This window comes from Anas platyrhynchos, chromosome Z (assembly GCF_047663525.1).
Source record: "Anas platyrhynchos isolate ZD024472 breed Pekin duck chromosome Z, IASCAAS_PekinDuck_T2T, whole genome shotgun sequence".
Classification (NCBI taxonomy): domain Eukaryota; kingdom Metazoa; phylum Chordata; class Aves; order Anseriformes; family Anatidae; genus Anas; species Anas platyrhynchos.
Window position 1 is genome coordinate 79,652,808 of NC_092621.1, and position 17,964 is coordinate 79,670,771.

Sequence of the window (17,964 nt, forward strand, 5' to 3'; positions counted from 1 at the left end):
TTCGCTACTTCTCTCATGTATTTGCACCCCCCATGGACAGACAGAAGAGCTCTTCCTGATGCATGCCAGAATTTCTGGACAGAAGAGGTCTGAATAAAGGTGAATTAAGATTTGAGCCCTAATCTTCAACTTCTAGAAGCATGCTAACTGTGTTAATGCACTCCCTTAAAGTCTTCATTTCCTCCCAGTACATGAAGGATCCTTAGTTACAAAAGCTTACATAGTGCAACAAATAATACTGCAATACAAACCAGTATTACTTTGCTTGCCACTTGATTCTAAAAAGCGTGAAAGTGAGAACCATCACTGGCTGATGTTCTGCCAATTTTTTTCCTTAATGGCATCTCTAAGACACTACCTTTCTTATCCAGTGGCATAGCTAATCATCACAAGGTCTCATTCTTCTTGAATTTGTATTAATTTGTCATCTTTCACTCATGCTTTCAGAAATTGAATAGATGGTGACTTTCTGAATACTGCTGTGAAGCATTACACAAGCAGTTTGCTTTAACTAAGATCACTGCTATATTTTCTCGCCCTTTCCTATCACACCCAACCTATGTCACTTTGTACTTTCAAAGCTCTTGGAAAGGATCTCTTGTAATGTATCATCTCTTACCCAGTAACAAGAAGTCTAGCTGAACCTTCCATGTATTTGAAAATTCATTTCCAAATCAGCTTGTGTTTCATTCTCTCCCACACTGCCCTTTAGCCTTGCAAAGGTATTTTTGAGAAGTTCAGCAAAGCTGCCTTTCATCTTTTCTAAACGTATTTGTAAAACTCCCCTTGTCACACCAGACCTTTAGTCATACCAGACTAGCAGTATAGCCATTTGGACCAGGATTAGGCTCCTCCTGTGATCAGCCAGCATTTTCTCCCATCCTTAGGCTGCAGCATTGTGTTTTGTTCTGTTTTTCTTTTTTTGTGTAGTTATCTACATACATGCTACAATGCAGAGGTGCCAACTGAGGCATCCCTACTAACTGTGAGAGAAAAAGTATTTAAAACCAATGAGACTTACCCAGCCATGGTCTTCAAAGACTGGTCACTAAGCCTTGTACTATGGCACTGGTTCTGCTGCAATGCAATACATCTTACAAATAAAGAGTACTACCTACCCCACTTATTAACAGTAATATTTTCAAAGCAATTTCATGCACTATATTTGAAATTATAGGAACAGTAGTAGGGTAGATGCATAACTGGAAATCAAGCCAGTGGCTTGAAAAATAAACCAGAGTTGCGTTATTACTGCAGGCAAATGCACTAAATAGGAGTAAGAGGAATCAACAACTGAACTGTTCTGTCAAATATTCTTAGCAACCTCCACACATTATGTCACTAGTGCCGTATCAGCAGTATTGTTACCATTTCAGAACTGTAATGAAAAAGTTAACAAAGACAAGGACACCCTTAATTTGGGATTTTCACAGAGGTACATTCGGCTGGTAGAGAGTCTTTGTTGTAGCATTAGAGGAAAATAGAGGAATATGAGCATTGACACTGAACATAATTCTAGGTTGATGACTTGTGTGATAAAGAGTGAAATACTTAGTCTCAGAATACATTTTCCAGAATCCACAACATTGCAAGATTGTGCCTTTCTTGTTCTAAATTCTACTGAGCACTCTCAATTTATAATGAAGGCAATCAAAGGCAGTGAAAACTTCCCAGAACTGCTCAGCTTATTCAACCTACATTTATTCGTTTTTTAAGTAAAAGAAACATTTCATATGGAAGTAAGAGAAATATAACACATGATCAATGGCCAGCAATCAAGACTTTAATTTATGCATTTTTTTTTTCTTACACAATTTCCATATACTGATCAGCTCTGTTTATACATAGCTTTTGTTAATAAATCAGTGCAAGGTACATTCATTTTACTGGCTAATTTGCTCAGAACTAATTCCTTGAAGCAGAGCCCAGTGAACTGAAGAGCCTATAGTTTTTAAGAAAAATATAACATCTCTTCCCATTAGTTTTAAAGATCAGCTGCTTTATTATACAAAATATTTAATTTCTTACTACAGCCAGGAAACAGGGAAGTTTTAAATTAGATAATTAATTATTAGAAAATGTCTGGTCTAGACCCAGAGTGTAACCAAATGAATCACCAATTCAGTTCATTTTAATTTCTTCCCTTAACACACATATCAGCAGAATTGTTAAACTCTTTGCATGAACACTGTATCTTAGATCTATAAATCTCATCATCTTAGCTGGAGTTTTCTATCTGAGATCTCTCGTGCCAAATCCAGATTGCATTTTAAAATGCAGACTCATAACTTCATTCCAATATACTTGAAATAGATGTTTTGCTGTCACTATCTGGAGATTGGACATTTCCATTACTACTATCTCAAGGAGGAAAATGTTCAAGGCGGATCTCTATGTACTGTCAACCATTTTTTTTCATCTCTATTTCATAAACAAACATAAAAGGAAGTTAATAATGGAAGTAAATTTTTCTTTTTGGGTTCTTACTGCCAGCCCACTCAGACACAAAACTATAAAATGAAAACTGCAAAAGAAAAGAAAAAAAAATAGCACTGGAAATCACAGCTTGTTTAATGCAGTTTAGACTTGTTTATTAATTATAAGCAACAATTACAAAGTAAATAAGGAAACAACAACAAAAAAAAACAACAAAAACAACAACAACAAAAAAGCAGATGTACTCTGTAAATGATCTTAAGATTTTATATTTGCTAGTATTCCCATAAAATACAATCCCAATCTTTACATAAAGGGAAAAAAAAAAAAAAAAAAAGATAACAACAGAAGATAACAAGATATAACAAGAAAGACAACAACAAAAGTGTCTGAATCTCACACAGCTAGTCAGTATGGGGCTTACAAGGGGCGTAAGTCTTCATGTTGACCATCCAGGAAGGGTCATAGCTTCAGAGAAGATAACTTTCATTCTCCTGCCATGCAGTACTGTGAAGAGTCCATCTTCATTCTCCTTGACACTCTTGCTGCAAGCGCTGGGGCTGCCACTGGACCTCCAAAACATCCCCTTGTAGGGGGATGTCTCCAGCCCTGACTAGTGTGGTGGTGTCCCCTGACCTCACCCTGGTTTATCCAGAACTGAACTGGGGATCAGCTCTCCCTCCCCATGGCAGGACTTTTCACTTGTCCTTTTTTATGGCTCCTGATATCCCATTCATCCAGTCTGGTTTCTCTGAGTGACAGACCTGTCCTCGAGTGCATACATGGGCTGCCCCAGTTTGGTGTTACCTGCACTCTCAAGTGGAAAGCACTCGCTCCATCCCCTCCTTGAGGTCACTGATAAAGATCAAAAATGGCAGAGGTCCCAGATATGTCCCCTCAGTGTCAATATGGCTCAACTGACCACTGCCCTCTAAGCGCCATCATCCAACCAGTTTTTACCCATCCTGTTCTCTGTCCATCCAAACCATCATGGCCCATGTTGGATGTGAGAACAGCAACAGTGCCTTGCTACAGACCAGGTACATGACACGTCTCCCACCATCCACAAACCAGCCATTTCTTCCCATGAGGCCAACAGGTGGGCCACGTGTGATTTATCCCCATGCTGACAGTGCCCAGTCACCTTCTCCTCCAGGTGCTCCATGATATTCTTAGGAACAAAAGCCAGGCTGACCAACCTGGAATTTCCCAGATCATCTTTTTGAAAAAGAAGTGCAACACTTTCATTTCTTTGGTCTCTGAGGACCTCCCTGGATCTCCACAACCTCCCAGAGTTTATAGAAGCATCACTCTGCATGGACATCAGACAGCTCTCACCACCCGCAGGCGCAGCCCATCTTGTTCTCTTGGCCCATGTCAAGTTGTTTCACATCTCCCTGACTTCTTGCTCACTCACTGCTGGTTATTTCTGTCCTTCACCCATCTCCCACAGAGATCTGGCAGACCTGGCTGTGGAGGATTGAGGCAAAGGCAGAGTTTAGTACCCCTGTTTTCCACAGTTCATTTGAAAGTGGTCCTCTATATTTCCCTCCTCCCTTGCAGTGAAGGACTTGAGTTGGCTTCTTGGAGTCTTTACAAGACACTGCTAAAATTGTGTTTGTTCTCCCCCATACTCATTCCTGCAGCCTGAGACTGGGGAAGCAGCATCATTTCTCAGTACTCTTCTTCTGGACCAAGGTCACTGAGATGTACCACAGTGGTTGGTCCTGCCCACACCAGGGGCAATCTTGTCTGGCATATAATCATAAATGAATCATGTTCCCCCAAGAGTAAATGACCACTTATAACATCTATATTTGACAGACAGAGGTTTTCATTTCAGGTGCACACACTGTGCACAACTTACTGTAAAGTTTACTGCAAAGGGATGACTTCACCATTTAGTATTGCAAAAAGTTGATAGGTGATTCATACAATGCTGGCAAGCAACTCAAATTAAGGGCCCCGTATCATACCATAAAAAGACCTGCAGCAATTAGGGCACAAACACACCTAGTGCAGTGCTGGCAGTTTTTCCTCTATGTTTTTGCCTGAGAGAGAAAGGAGTCCAAACCAGAAAATGCAATAAAACAAAGCAAAATCTCAGAGAGGTTTTAGCCCATTCTGCAATGAGCTCTACTGCAGCTCTTTCTTGAAGGTTCTGTGAAACCATATAAACCTCAAATTTACCAACACTAATAATAAACCTACATATAGGATTTGAAGATTTAATTACCTGATTTGAACATAAAGAGACAGCTTGCAATACAAGTAAAGGTTTTGCCAAACACTGCCATTAATTTAGGGGAAGCATTGGTGTAAAGTTATTCCACTGTATTCACAGGAGGTGTCCCAGGGTTACTAAAGCTGAGAGAAGCCACGAAAATCCAGATTCCTGAAAGAGTTAAATGTGAAGAGCAACCTACTTTCAACATCAAACTTGGATTAATATCTACCAGGGTCCTCGGTCTTTGAAGCATCAACTGAAAAAACAGAAATCCATAAGCTCAAGTCCATTCAATGATAGGGAAAATGAAAAATGTATTTAAAAAAAAAAAATAAAAAGGATAAAATAATAGTCCAGAGAAGAGAAGTGGTTTAAGGTACAATATAAACCTTAAATGTGAAAAACACTTTGAAATAACACTGCGTTTGACAAAGTGAAGCCTTTTTGTCTGCATTTTCTGCCCTAACTGTACTGCAATTGTGGCTGACTCTAGACCTTGGCCATTATCGCATGTAACACTGATAATTTTTAGATCTATTAGAAAGATTTCAATTTATCACAAGAGTTCCAGGAAAACGGAAGGAAAAAAAAGCGTGGAAACCCTTTGTGCAGAGGAAGAAAGTAGGACCTCATAAAAGCCAGGCTTGAAGAAACAAAAAGCCCAGGCAAACAAACAAGAGACCTGCACCTGTCTCTTCCCACAAACATAAATACACACCTCTTTACTCTTCTAGGCAACAGTAAAAATTCTGAGTAGTTAGTGATAAACAAACTAGGTCACTACAGAGATACCAAGGATAAATATAGTAATTTCTAATGCAGGGAAATGCTCCCAGAAAAAAAAATAAAATAAAATAAAATAAAATTGGAAAGCCTAAAATGGCTGTACTGAATGCAGAAACCTTTTTTTCTTTACAAATGTCATTACCATTATTCACTTTTTGGTGAACATTGCGGAACATAAATACTACATAAAGATCTGCCTTGTGTCAGTGCTTACAGATCTGCTAGAATAAGTCAAAAGCCACCACAAACACTGCAGGGCCATACAATAATACCCCATCCTCTCCTGCCAATACATTTATTTTACAATTTACACCACTGCAGCATATTCAAAGACTGACCACCTATGAGTGATCCTGTATATACAGGATCATATAGCAACATCTGCACACTGGCAACATACCACACAGACATGATTTCTTTTGAATGCTCATTCCCATCAGGAAAATAAGGTCTGTACTCTGCCCTAAAGAGGCTAAAGACTAAGTACTCTCCCTTTCCACCCTGACGGCAACAGCAAGCACTTTGCACAGGATCATCCTTCCCTGGTAGAGCATCTCTGTCCCTACGTTGTGGCCTTCAGGCTGCTCTCCAGAGCTCAGCCTCCAGGAACAGCCTACATGGCTGAAGAGCAGAGATATGATGCAGCATTATTGCACTGCTTGGGGAAGGTATGAGCCTAAAGAAGTTAGTATTTTATTTTTAAACTACATCAATTTAGAAGAAGCACCGCCTATAAAGTCAGTTTCAGCAGATATACACTACAGATTGTAATCTACTGGAACAGTAATTTTATGTCTTTTATGCTGTTCTCTTTCAAAGAACAGATGTAATATGTCTAAAATCTTCAGTAATTTTACTGCTATATCTTAACAGGAAAATGGGCAGAACAAAACTATACCCGTTCTGAAGCTGCTTTTTCTACAGAAAATCTGTTCTGAGATCCTATATTAAAGGCTTTTAAAAATTATTCCAACTGTTACAAAATACATATACCATGCCATAAACAGACTGGGCATTTGCAATTTGAATTTTAAAAGCTTCTAACACCTCATTTTGAAAATGGAAAAGAAATGAGAATCTCTTGCATATACAGTAATAAAGCAGGAACACCAAAATAACTCCAGCTAAGAGTTTTCCTGAAACAGCAATTCTAGAAGATTACCTGTTTGTGAGATCTGTGCAAGTCTTTGGGTAAATATCACTAGCATGCTAACACCACACACACACTGTAAAATCCATGTGCAACCAGCTGCAATATTTGCAGTGCAGAGGCTTACGTTACAAGAGACCTAACATCCAGGCTCTAGATAAGTAGATGTAAGACATCAAATTTCATTATTTTTCTTGAAAGTAGATGCCTTTCAATATGATCTATTGACCTTCGTGTTCAGACTTCAGGGATGCTTTTTGTAGCATCTGGAAAGTGCAAACACTTCAAGAAAAGAGAAGGAGGGAAAAAAAAAAAAAAAAAAAAAAAAAGAAAAGAATGAGAAAGAAAAAAAACCTTGATGTGACACAAGAGACAAAAAAAAAAAAAAAATTGCTATGGAAGATGTTGGCATAAAACATTAAGAATATCTGCCAGATTAGAAGATCTACAGGGTGAAAGAATACCTTCCTGAACCTCCAAAAACATGCAAGAAAAAAACTTCCTTTATGCCTTGCTACAGTTCTTCAGCTTGGAAAATGGTGCTGCCCAGTTCAGAAAACTGTATGTAATATGTAATCTGATTATAAATATGTAAATATGTAATCTGATTAATCTTTATCTCAGTTAACTTGGGGCTCAGTTTTGGGTTTTTCCTCCTTCTCTCCCCTGCCTTAAAAGTAAATGTTTAGTTGAGATTTAAGTCTCCTACTGGAAAAGAAAGTAGTTTACCTATACTTAATTATTTATTGCTTTCTACAGGAAAACATACAAAAACTTTCAAAACTTGTATACTAAAAAAAATTGTCAGCACACCAAATTGGTAAAAATTAATCAACCACTGGTTTCAGACCCCAGGAAGAGACACAGAGCTAGTGTGTAAGGTTGGGGCAAAGGGATGTTGCCACTGGGAATGGCACAGCACTTCATCAAGTCACGTACTCACTGAAGGATGCACTTTCGTCCAACCCAATGGCCAGACTCAACAGGCGTACATTCACATGAACTGCTACCAGAATAAATAACTGAAATATTTTAGGTCTACATTTTGAAGAGTTTCCCCATGGAATAACTGAAGCAAGTCATGGTTTACTCATTCATTTTGGCTGCTTCTCTCCCCCTGCTCAGGCTTCAGTTAGCCCAAACGGAGGAGCCAGAGCCACGTCTCCTCACCAGCAGCTTAAAGCAGTTTGCTTGCCCACGAACAAGCAAAGGGAGAGTCTGTCAGGGAGGCAGCTCCTCCTGACTGCTCTCTGTGGCCAGGGAGTGATCTTTATCCACAAGCTAAATAGTTTGTACATAGTAATTAGGGAAGAAAAACACTGTAATCTACTGTCATCAAAATAGCCTACCAGGAACATTTTTGTTAATCAGCACTTGATTGGCCCTGGGACAGTAAGGCAGCATGCCTCTGGGCTGGGAGGTGGCAGGAGAAACACAGAGCTTGCTCCTCTGCCTGCAGGAAGGTACTGCAAGTGCACACAGACAGGAACTCAACACATACTCACAGGTATGGTTTTTGTACCTGGTCTCTGCAGTAGGTTATATATAACTACATGCATGGGACAGGGAGGGAGCTTGGCATTTTCTGCCTAGGGTAGAGAAACAAACAAGCTTGTGTTACTGCTCGATATGGTTTAAGTTCACCTGTTTGGTACTGAAAAATGGACTTGGGACATTCACACAAACACTGATAGCCAGTAAGCACTCGCAGGGGCAGGTCCAGAAATCTCTTTCTCAGGAAAAAACACCAAAGCTGTCACTGAGAAAAGGATCTGTAATTTCCCTTGTAGAAAGAACGTCAGGACACATCCAGTGTCCAACAACACCATGACACTCACTGCTGTCTCCCACTTCCCATCACCTTTCATAGCACCTGCACTGGGCCTTGGCTACTCCTACCTCTAAGTCACCCAAAAAGCTGAACTATCAGAAAACCAGCATTGCAGAGAAATGCAGTCTTCTTTTGCTCTGTTTAAGATCGTCACCAGTGCTGAAATTACAGAAATTAGTGGCAAACAGCAACTAGAGGAGCTTGGCCACCAAACATCCAACAAAGTTTCTCAAATCAGCTGATGCTTAGCAGTAGCAAACTGCATGGAATGAGAAGACTAGACCTTGCTCCTCACCCCTCCAGAGGCCAAGCAGCAGCATCTCTACCCACATGTCAGAGCCACAACTTTTACTACCCTACTTTTACTCACACTCAGCACTGTAGCTGTATATTAGCACATAATTACCCAACCATAGTGAAGGATACTGAGGCACACTAGAGTAATAAGTGCTCTTGATGTGTGAAGTAATATAGATGTAGCCTTAATGTGCAGCCACTACATATTGCCAACCACGCTTTACTCAGCAGAATTCAGGGCTCTGACTCAGAATGCTGCTTTGATTTTTGACTACATTTTTTGAGACTACATTTCTGAGTACGTCTGACATTGCTTGAATTATTATTTTTTTTCTTTCCTGATCTCTGTCTGTCCACTGTGACTTCAGCAGCAGGCTGAATCAAAGATCTACCTTTCGGGAGGAGTTCAGTTAATTACAATGAAAAATGATAACTGTCATCCACAGGAACCACAGAGCGCAAGCATATGCATAAGGATGCAGGGTATGACAATGCAGCATTTCTAGAAGACAACATGCATCCAAACAAGTACACCAGATTAAATAGAAGCCTGGTGAAGGAAGCCGAGAGGTTAGAACAGGATGGGATTGATCACACCTAGGGAAATGAAAGTCATTATTAAAGAGGCTGGTTTTTATCCTGAAAGAATGCTTATAACTGATGCATCATTTTATATGAGGTCAGGAGGTAAGCCATAAAAGAGACATCTAAGAAATTAGACAAAAACATCATTAAAGAAATATCTGTAGAACGTACAATAGAAGAGAACTACTAGATCATTTTAGCTACTTCTCATGACAACAGCATATAATTTCCCCATCCACACTGTATACCATTCACTGTATTGATCTAATTTTTCCTTGGAATTGTTCAAATAAATGGATGTTCAGCGGTTTTTAAATAGTTATGGAATAGCATCTGAGAGCAATCGGCTACTAGATCTTCTTTTTTAACCTACAAAAGTCCTTGTAGGACAATCCAGTGCAATTCCTCACACAAGTGAGAAACCTGACAAGTTACGCAGCAAATGATGTTTTCTCCATCTCTGTTTTGAAAGCCCAAGCTGCCAAGGGTAAGAATAAGAAAACAAACAAACAAACAAACAAACAAAAAAAAACAGTCTCAAAATCCATGCCACTCTCTCAAAACACTCAAAACATAATACTTAGCTGGAAAAATGAAAACTGGCAAACAGATTAAAGTGGTACAGCCTATGGGACTGTAATAGAGAATAATCAGAGAGCAAGCCTGGATTAAAGGCAATGCTTGTGTGCAATGATATCCAGCAGGGACAGAGGCTGTCGTACATGAGGGAGAGATGGACAGAAAGATGCAAATGTTAAAACTAAAATAAATCAATGCTCTTTTATTTTCTATTTTTCACACACATGGCATATATAAGTCTTATCCAAAAGTATTTTCTAAATTGTCTGTTGTAGCTTTGCTGTTGTAGAAACCTACGGACATGAGTAATCACAGGGCAGAAATTACTGTTATTTACCCACTGCTGTCACAGCTCTCCATAATTATACAGGTTGACACAGCATCTTGACAATGATAGGAAAAAAGCAGTTTTTATAAAAATTTTGTCAGCCTCCCTACATAGAAGCGTGGCAAATAAAATTACTTCAGCTAAAAATTGGCAAAGCAATCATCTCTTTCAATTTTTTTTTCATCTATGTCAAAAAGTTGCCGTTAGGAGAACACTCAAAGACAAAAAAAAACAAAAACAAACAAAAAAAAAAAATGTCCTCTAGGCCTAAACAGTAGCTTTCTCCTTACAGAAGGGCCACAGTCTGGCTATGCACAAGTGCCTTGCGCTGTTTAAAACTGAAAACAACTGAGAAAAACAATGAGTTGCAAGGGAGCAGGACAGGAAGAAGGAAAAGAAGGCCGTTTGCAAAACACTGAAAAAATCCTGCTCCATAAGAGAACAAAATTGGAGACTCTCATTTTAAAACCTTGGCCTGAAACACTTCAGAGCTGACACAAACCCATGCTGTCCACAACCTTGCTTTCACCTTCAGTTTCCCACTCAGATGTACAAAGCTTCTGCCCAGGCTCCAAGCAAGGAGCAGATCTCCCTGTGCCTACTGACCATCCTCCATCTCCTGTTCCTCCCCACTGTCATCTTCATGCTCAGGTATACTGCTTAAAATACTGTGTCTCAAGTCCTGACTCCTGAAACTGTCCTTCTGCAGGCACAAGTGGTATTGTTAAGATATGCTGGGTTCTCCATGTGAACCATGCAGATGAATACTTTCCTCTGTATTTTCCTAACAACTTCCATTAAAGTCCTGTGACTTTGAGCCTTTGCCTACAAGTGGCCAAAACTGAAGTTTTGGGAGGTGAAGTGAAGAAAACAATCATGAGTCTCAAAAATAGTTTTAAATGTTTACTGCTTTTGCCAAATGCAATAGATTTTGCCTTGAACTATGGAGCTCTGCATCTAGAGTTCATGCAACAATGAAGTCTTATTTAACATTACCTAAACATTTTGAAAATGGTTTACAAAGTACCAGACTAGATGTGTGGCACATAAGTGAACATAATTCCACTGCACACTATCTGAAGAGGATGGATATGCCCACTATATATGTATGTAGCTATTATGCAGCATGCAAAATTAACTTTTCACGTGTGTTTCATAGGTTAGTGCATTCACTCACACACCACATGCTGCAATTATTAGCTAGGTTAGCTTGACTTTTTATTAGTGGACCATGGTCTATTTAATTTCTCAACTTCTTAAACTTAAAATAGAACATCAATGCTGTGACTGAAAGTAACACAGCTTGCTGATCAAAAGCCAACCAACCACCACCAGCAACAAAAGTGTTAAGTGTATTCCCATGATACTTTAACTGAGATCTTGCAAGATCCCAAACCACCTGCACATGACAGACATGCACAAATTCTGCACCTCTAAATTTCTGGGACCCTTAAGTAATATCCAGTGCCCAAGTTTGTGCTCAGAGTTTTTGTTTTCAGGTGGGCCAACGCACTGGTTGTGCATTAAGAAGTGCACAAAAGCTCCGTTGCTTTAGTGCTCTATACATACCACTAGGACATTAGGCTTATCCTACTGTCAGTACACACAGTGAGTAGCTCTTGCTCTAAAATAAGGTCTTGCACAAACCAAGTTCCCTACAGAGGAAACCTAGACCCATTATCAGTGATATAATGCACTGAAACTAGGCTCATGTTGGCTTTCCCCTTATTTCCTCATCTCACACCCTTTGAATTAAATATGTGTGTAGGTCCTCCATTAATTATATTACAGCATTTTCCAAGGTTTTTAAGTTTGCAAATGTTAAAGTACTTACAATACTTATTTGGGTTTAAATCTCATAAGTCATCTTTCATTTTCTAGTGTGCCGTTTGACTAATAAAAATGAAACTAATGTTCTCACCGTGCAAATGCTTTTAAAGTCAAAATAAATTAACAGCGTTTTGATCCTCAACACGTATTTTCAAACTTGAGGCAGCTAGGCCTCAGATATGCTACAAAGAAGCCCAGCATAATTTGTAATACAATGCAGATGGTTCTCTAAGACTTCAGATATGCTGTTGGCTCTGGGGCTTACATAAGTTTGAAATGTGTAAATACGTTTGTTTTTTTTTAAAAAAAGAGAGAGAGAGAGAAAAAACAGTATCATGCTGACTGCTATGAGGTTCACAATGAATTTGAGAATAACATATATTTGCTCTGACATTTGCAGTCTCTTTAAGCACTGCTTTTCCGCGGCCAGGTCCTGGTATCTTTACTTACATTGATGGGATATCTGGCTGCGAGTATGCCACGGCTGCTGTGTTGATAAGTGCTGTATAAATGGCTAGTTCAGGGCATAAAAATCAACATCCTAATGCAAAGCATTTGTCTTTTGAAATAACTTCCAAAGTGGATCACTTCCTTGATTTTCAGTTGGATGCCAACTGGAAAAATGGGAGAAGGATGAAAAATAATACAGTACCCCTTTTCACTACGCTATCACTGAAACACAGCTTTATATGAAATATATCCTTCGAAAGAAGATGTACAGGATTTAAGTAGGTATGGCAGAGAAAAACAAAGTTGGATACTTGAAAAAATAAAAAAATAAAAGAACATAAAAAAATAAAAGAAAATAAAAGAAAACACAACCAGCACTATTAAATCCAGTTATAAGAACGCAAGGCTTGACATCAAATTCTGTCCTAGGCTGACCAGACACGGACTGGATGAAAGAGAGTATCTGCCATATGCTTTCTGGAACAGTCATGGAAAATCAATTTGAATACAAATGTAATTTGTTAAAAGAACAGTGGAAATCATTATGCAGGGTCACACTGTCAGCAGTTTGTACAGAAGCAGATGCCATCCAAAAAGGCAAAGGTGTGTTCAGTAAAACAGGAATCTTGGTCTTTAAAAGTGTCTGTGATATTTTCAGTCTCTTGGCACAGTTGCATGTGAACAAACATATAGTTTACCTCTCTTGTTTCTCAGGATTTTTACTCATTGCAGCTCATTCTAGCTGCAGAAAGAGATTTTATAGACACTTCTAAGCCTCAGAGAGAGTGGAGGTTCCCACTGTAATGGAGAAAAGGCAATATTTATGAAACAGTTCCTTGAAAGTTCCAAAATATTTTATCTCAGGCTCACAGTCACAAATTCAAGAATGGTATTTGCTTGATTTCAGTAATGTCACTATCGCTTTTAGGCAAACAAAACCTAAAAACTCAGCAACAAGGAAAATGATAATATACGATATAATTTAAGGATCAGCTCCATGACAAAGACAACTCAGATGGTAAATCTTCCGAAGATCCTATTGCAAAACCATTCAATACATAGACATGGAATACATCGTACCATTACCACAGCTGATCAGTTTGCCCTGCTCCGTGAAGTAAATCTGGGGACTAAGACAGCCACCAGTTTTCAGTTATGTTTTCCCCACATTTGATCCCAATCTTCACTCACTGTTCCAAAAATCTATTGGCAATAATGTTCCTACAAAATGTTCCTATTTGTTCCTACAAAATGCACGGTGGAACTAAAGAACCTGCGCTACTTCTGCAGATGAGATGCCCTGTATCTGTTCCAGCTGAAATAATCTCCTGTAGTCTCTGTAGTCACTCTAGTAGTTAGTTACTGTCTGTCTGCTGCACGGTGGAACATCAGATTTGCTCTTGTTCTGATTTGATGAAGGAACAGCAACAAAAGCAAACGTGAACCTTTATGGCTGTTTAGAAATATAAAAGCATATCCCTCATTAAAAATGCAAGTGCATCTTTCTTGCAAGCCAGGGAGTAGAAGTCACTGCACCCTTGAAGCCTAGCTTCATCATATACATGCATACAAACACATCTCTGAAAATCAGACTCCTGTTTCAGTGCATGAGATTGCAAATTTGTCAGACCAGCCACAGAGAAGATAATTCCAGTCTTCCACTGGGATGACTTTCATGTTACTGGGATGACTTTCGTCCTCTCCTGCAACCCTTCCCCCATCCCTCTCTCCCATTTTTTAAAGTAAAAAAAAAGATGATTTGCTGATATACTATGCATGTGTTCCAAACGCAAAAAGCAAAAAAAGGTTTTTAAGATGTGATAAATTGACCGGAATTTGATCTCCATCATTACTCTTCAGTGCTCCAACAAACAAACAATTGGTATTTTCTATTTGACGGCAGACTTGAAACACAAGTCTGTAATGAACTGTATAATTTAACTTTGATCTGCAGTTGGAATTTACCCCTGAAGAAAGCAAGAAAGAACTGACCACTGCACAGATGACATTACCATAGGTTTTCATTATACATTCATTATACTCCATTATGTGAACAGACTCATCAGGAAGTAATATTCAAACGATGCACAAAAAGTTTTGCACCGTTCAAAAACTGCTCTCCGATGAGTTTCTTAGTTACAATGCCTAGAGTCTACATAAATTGAGAAGACCTATTAAAAGTAAACATTATGACAGCGAGCAAAATTAAGCCACTATATCAGACTTGTCAAGCAGCATTTTATTCTGCTTCAGCATTAAAAGACTGTATAATTTTCTTCTGTCCCATTTTGAAACCCAAGGACAAACCCTTAACTGAACAATCACAGCCCAAGCAGGAACAGAACAAATGGACTCTTTCTTCCTATTTCTCAGCTCTAGAATATCTGTGAAGTTTTCTGTGGTCTGAAGTCACCTAAAAACATTGCTAAATCATGGACTTAAATGAAAAAACGTCTTAGGTGTGAACCCCACAAAGTCCTACAGAAGCCCAAGGCAAAGCCAAATGGCACATCTAGACTTTGTGCCAGTTGCAGTGTCTTTTGCTTAAAAGACTTTAGGCATAAACTGCAGGTACAATGACATCTTGCATAAGCTATCACATGCTCACTGCAACCGTGTGAACGTTATTGGATTTTGAGGAGCCACCGTGCTGAATAATTTAAGATCTGATAAAATATTCAATTTTACTGATACATCGGTTTCATTTTAAAATTAAAAAAAAAAAAAAAAGTGAACAATGACGAGAACAGGTCGCAGTCAATGAAAATACTCTGTGAGTCCTCAGGATAACACTTGTTCTACTCAGTTTCTGGGAGGTACAGCCGGGACAACAACAAGGTCTTCCTCAATCCCTCCACCCCCAAGATGTGCCTTGCCCATGGAGGGACCGCAGCAGCCCCCACCCGGGGGGCGAGGCCGCGGCTCCCGGCGGCCGAAAATCCTCACCCGTGCCCGGCAGCCGGGGCTCCGGGGAGCCTCTAGGGACGGCGGGGGGCTGCCGGGGGTCGTCCCCAGAGGATGTAGTGGTGGCCGGGACCGGGCAGGTGATCTCCGGCCAACACCAGAGCCTTCCTCCCCTCTCCGCCGGTCCCCGTCCTCCCCCCCGCACCGCCGCCGGGTCAGCCCTGACAACTTTTTTTTTTTTTCTTTTTCTTTTAAATAAGGAGTCGGCAACCCCACTCTGCTTACAGTGAAGGCTTATTTCAAATAACGATGAAAAGAACTCATAAAGTTATTTTTCGGGAGTTGGGGATTATTTTTTTCCGAGCTTGTTGGGGGGGTGGGTGAGAGATGGAGAAGGCGCCGCTGATGTTTTAGACGGAGGTGCCCTAGTTAAAGAGCAGCAGGAAAAGGGGAGCCTGAGGAGAGCTGTCCAATGCTGCCGCGAAGCTGAAGTCCCCGAACCTGTTTGCAAACTGCTCCGCGGATTGCTGGACCTCCGGCTCCCCGAGCCTTCAAATTAAAATGAAGACGGCTGACTGTGTGTCGGGGGGGAAAGGAAGGAAAAAAAATAAAAATAAAAATAAAAAAATAAAAAAATAAAAAGGAGATGTGGACATCTCTGCTGGTATTGTTAAATCTTCCCAGCCGCTCGTCTGGGTTAAATCTCAGCCCTCCCGGCATGTCTTCACCCCGCTCATTAAGCGTAGTTGCGAAACAAAACGTGCCCGTGGAGGGGCAGGCTGGCCGGCTTCTGCCTGGGATGCGGAGCGAAGTCCGTGCCATGCCCAGCCGCGAACAAAAAGGCATCCTCACCGGAGGCACCCACGGCCGGCCGCGCCCGCCCGGCACCCGCGCACTTGGGCTGAGACTTTTGGGACCCCCGAGCCCGACCCCCGACCCCCGACCCCCGACGGCTCACCTCGAGCGAGCGCCAGGCTCCCGCAGAGCGCCAGCCAGGCCAGCACGGTGCGGCTCATGGTCCCCTCTCCTCCCGCGGCAGCGCAGCCTCTGCCGGAGCGAGCAGCCGGCGGAGCCTCCACCTCCTCCTCTTCCTCCTCCCTCCTCCTCCTCCTCCTCGAGGCGAGGCGTGAGGCTGGGCTGGTCCCTCCCGGCTCGGCCCCGGGGCCGAGCGCAGCTCCCGATGCCGCTGCCGCCGCCCTACCCGCGGCGAGGAGGATGCCCCGCCGCGCCCGCCAGGTGCCGCCGCCGCTCCTCCAGCACCGACCGGCCGCCGGCCTCCGTCCCGCCGCTGCCTCCGCCTCCGCAGCCTCCCTCCCTCCTGCCCTCCTTCCCTCCCTCCCTGCCTGCCGCCCGCACAGCCCCCCGAGCGGCTCCGGAGGGGAGGAGAGGAGGGGGGGGGGAAGGAAAGCAGGGGGAGGGGGACAAAGGGGAGGGGATGTCCTCCCCCCCACCCTCTCCCACATAGCCCCCTGCATCCCCTCCGACCGCCTTATCTCGGGGAGAGGGACGCAAAGTTTTGTCTGGAGGCCCCCCCTTCGCCCCCTCGCCCCTTCTCAGCATCCCGCCTGGCAAAATTCGGGGGCGCCCTTCCTCCCAGCCGCCCCCGAGGTGGGGTGCCAGCCTGCCCCTTACCCTGGAAATCTGTGGCTCGGGAATCGGGACAAGGGTGAAATTATGGAAACGGCACAGGGTGGGGGGCGCCGAGGTCGCCTGTCAGAGCTGTGGCTGGCAAAATTGGTGCTGATGGATGATTTATTTATTTTTTTTCCAGCCTGCTGCATGAATCTAGAAGAGTGAAATAAGTACTAATTGTCCAGCGGGAGACAAAAGGCTCTTCAGATCTTTTCTGTCCGTGATTTGCTTCCCCTCTACCTGCCCTTACAGTAAAAGAGCCCGTAGTAATACTGCATTAAAAGTTAATAGAAATGCTGAGCGAGAGGAATGCACTCAATAGCATCAGCGAAGGAGCCCTTCTGCGGGCACAGCCCCGGTCCATGGCCGGGCTGTTGTATGACAAGAGGGAGAAACATCGCGCAGCCAGGAGTGGGAACGACCTGTTAAGTCACCTAGTCCATTGGTTGCCATCTCACGATAGCTTCCAACTTTTCCTTTTACAAGCCCTTTGTCTACCACTAAGTGCCAGTAAGTGGCAGGGTGACAGCCCTTCCCTAAAGCTCCGGTTTTACCTCCGAGCTTGCAATTAAATGCGTTCTTTCTCTGACATTGGAGGTATTTCGGTTCCGACACACAGGCCCTCAGCGCATTTTGTGCACCTCTCCCCGCACCCAAACGCAAACCGCTGCTTCGTGATTCGCCGCAAAATTATCCAGCAGCTTAGCACAGATATAGACCGGAAAAAAAAATTGCCTACACTAACGAAGACCACAGTAGTAAAGGAGATATGTTGGCACGGGCTTTTTAGTCCAGCGCATCTCTCTGGACATGCAGTGGCTGGTGGTAGCATTCACCCAAACTTTTGCTGTGTCTTTGCTGCTCTTCACCTGGCAGCAGTGGCGTGGGCTGTGCTCACGCCTTCCTTCTGCTGCACAGACAGACTTCGC

At 42.0% G+C, this 17,964-nt stretch overlaps 1 protein-coding gene across 2 annotated transcripts in view; it reads right to left on the reverse strand.

Annotated features, from left to right (window-relative positions):
• The window catches only part of EDIL3 (EGF like repeats and discoidin domains 3), a 266,089-nt gene extending 249,510 nt beyond the window's left edge, over positions 1 to 16,579 (reverse strand). Inside the window, exon 1 of one of the 2 annotated variants that reach the window (XM_038170824.2) lies at positions 16,362 to 16,579. In XM_038170824.2, coding sequence (XP_038026752.1) covers positions 16,362 to 16,419 — 58 coding nt within the window. In that variant the 5' untranslated portion in view covers positions 16,420 to 16,579. The remainder of the gene's footprint in view (positions 1 to 16,361) is intronic. The other variant, XM_038170823.2, reaches the window with a different exon arrangement.
• Between the last annotated feature and the right edge of the window lie 1,385 nt (positions 16,580 to 17,964).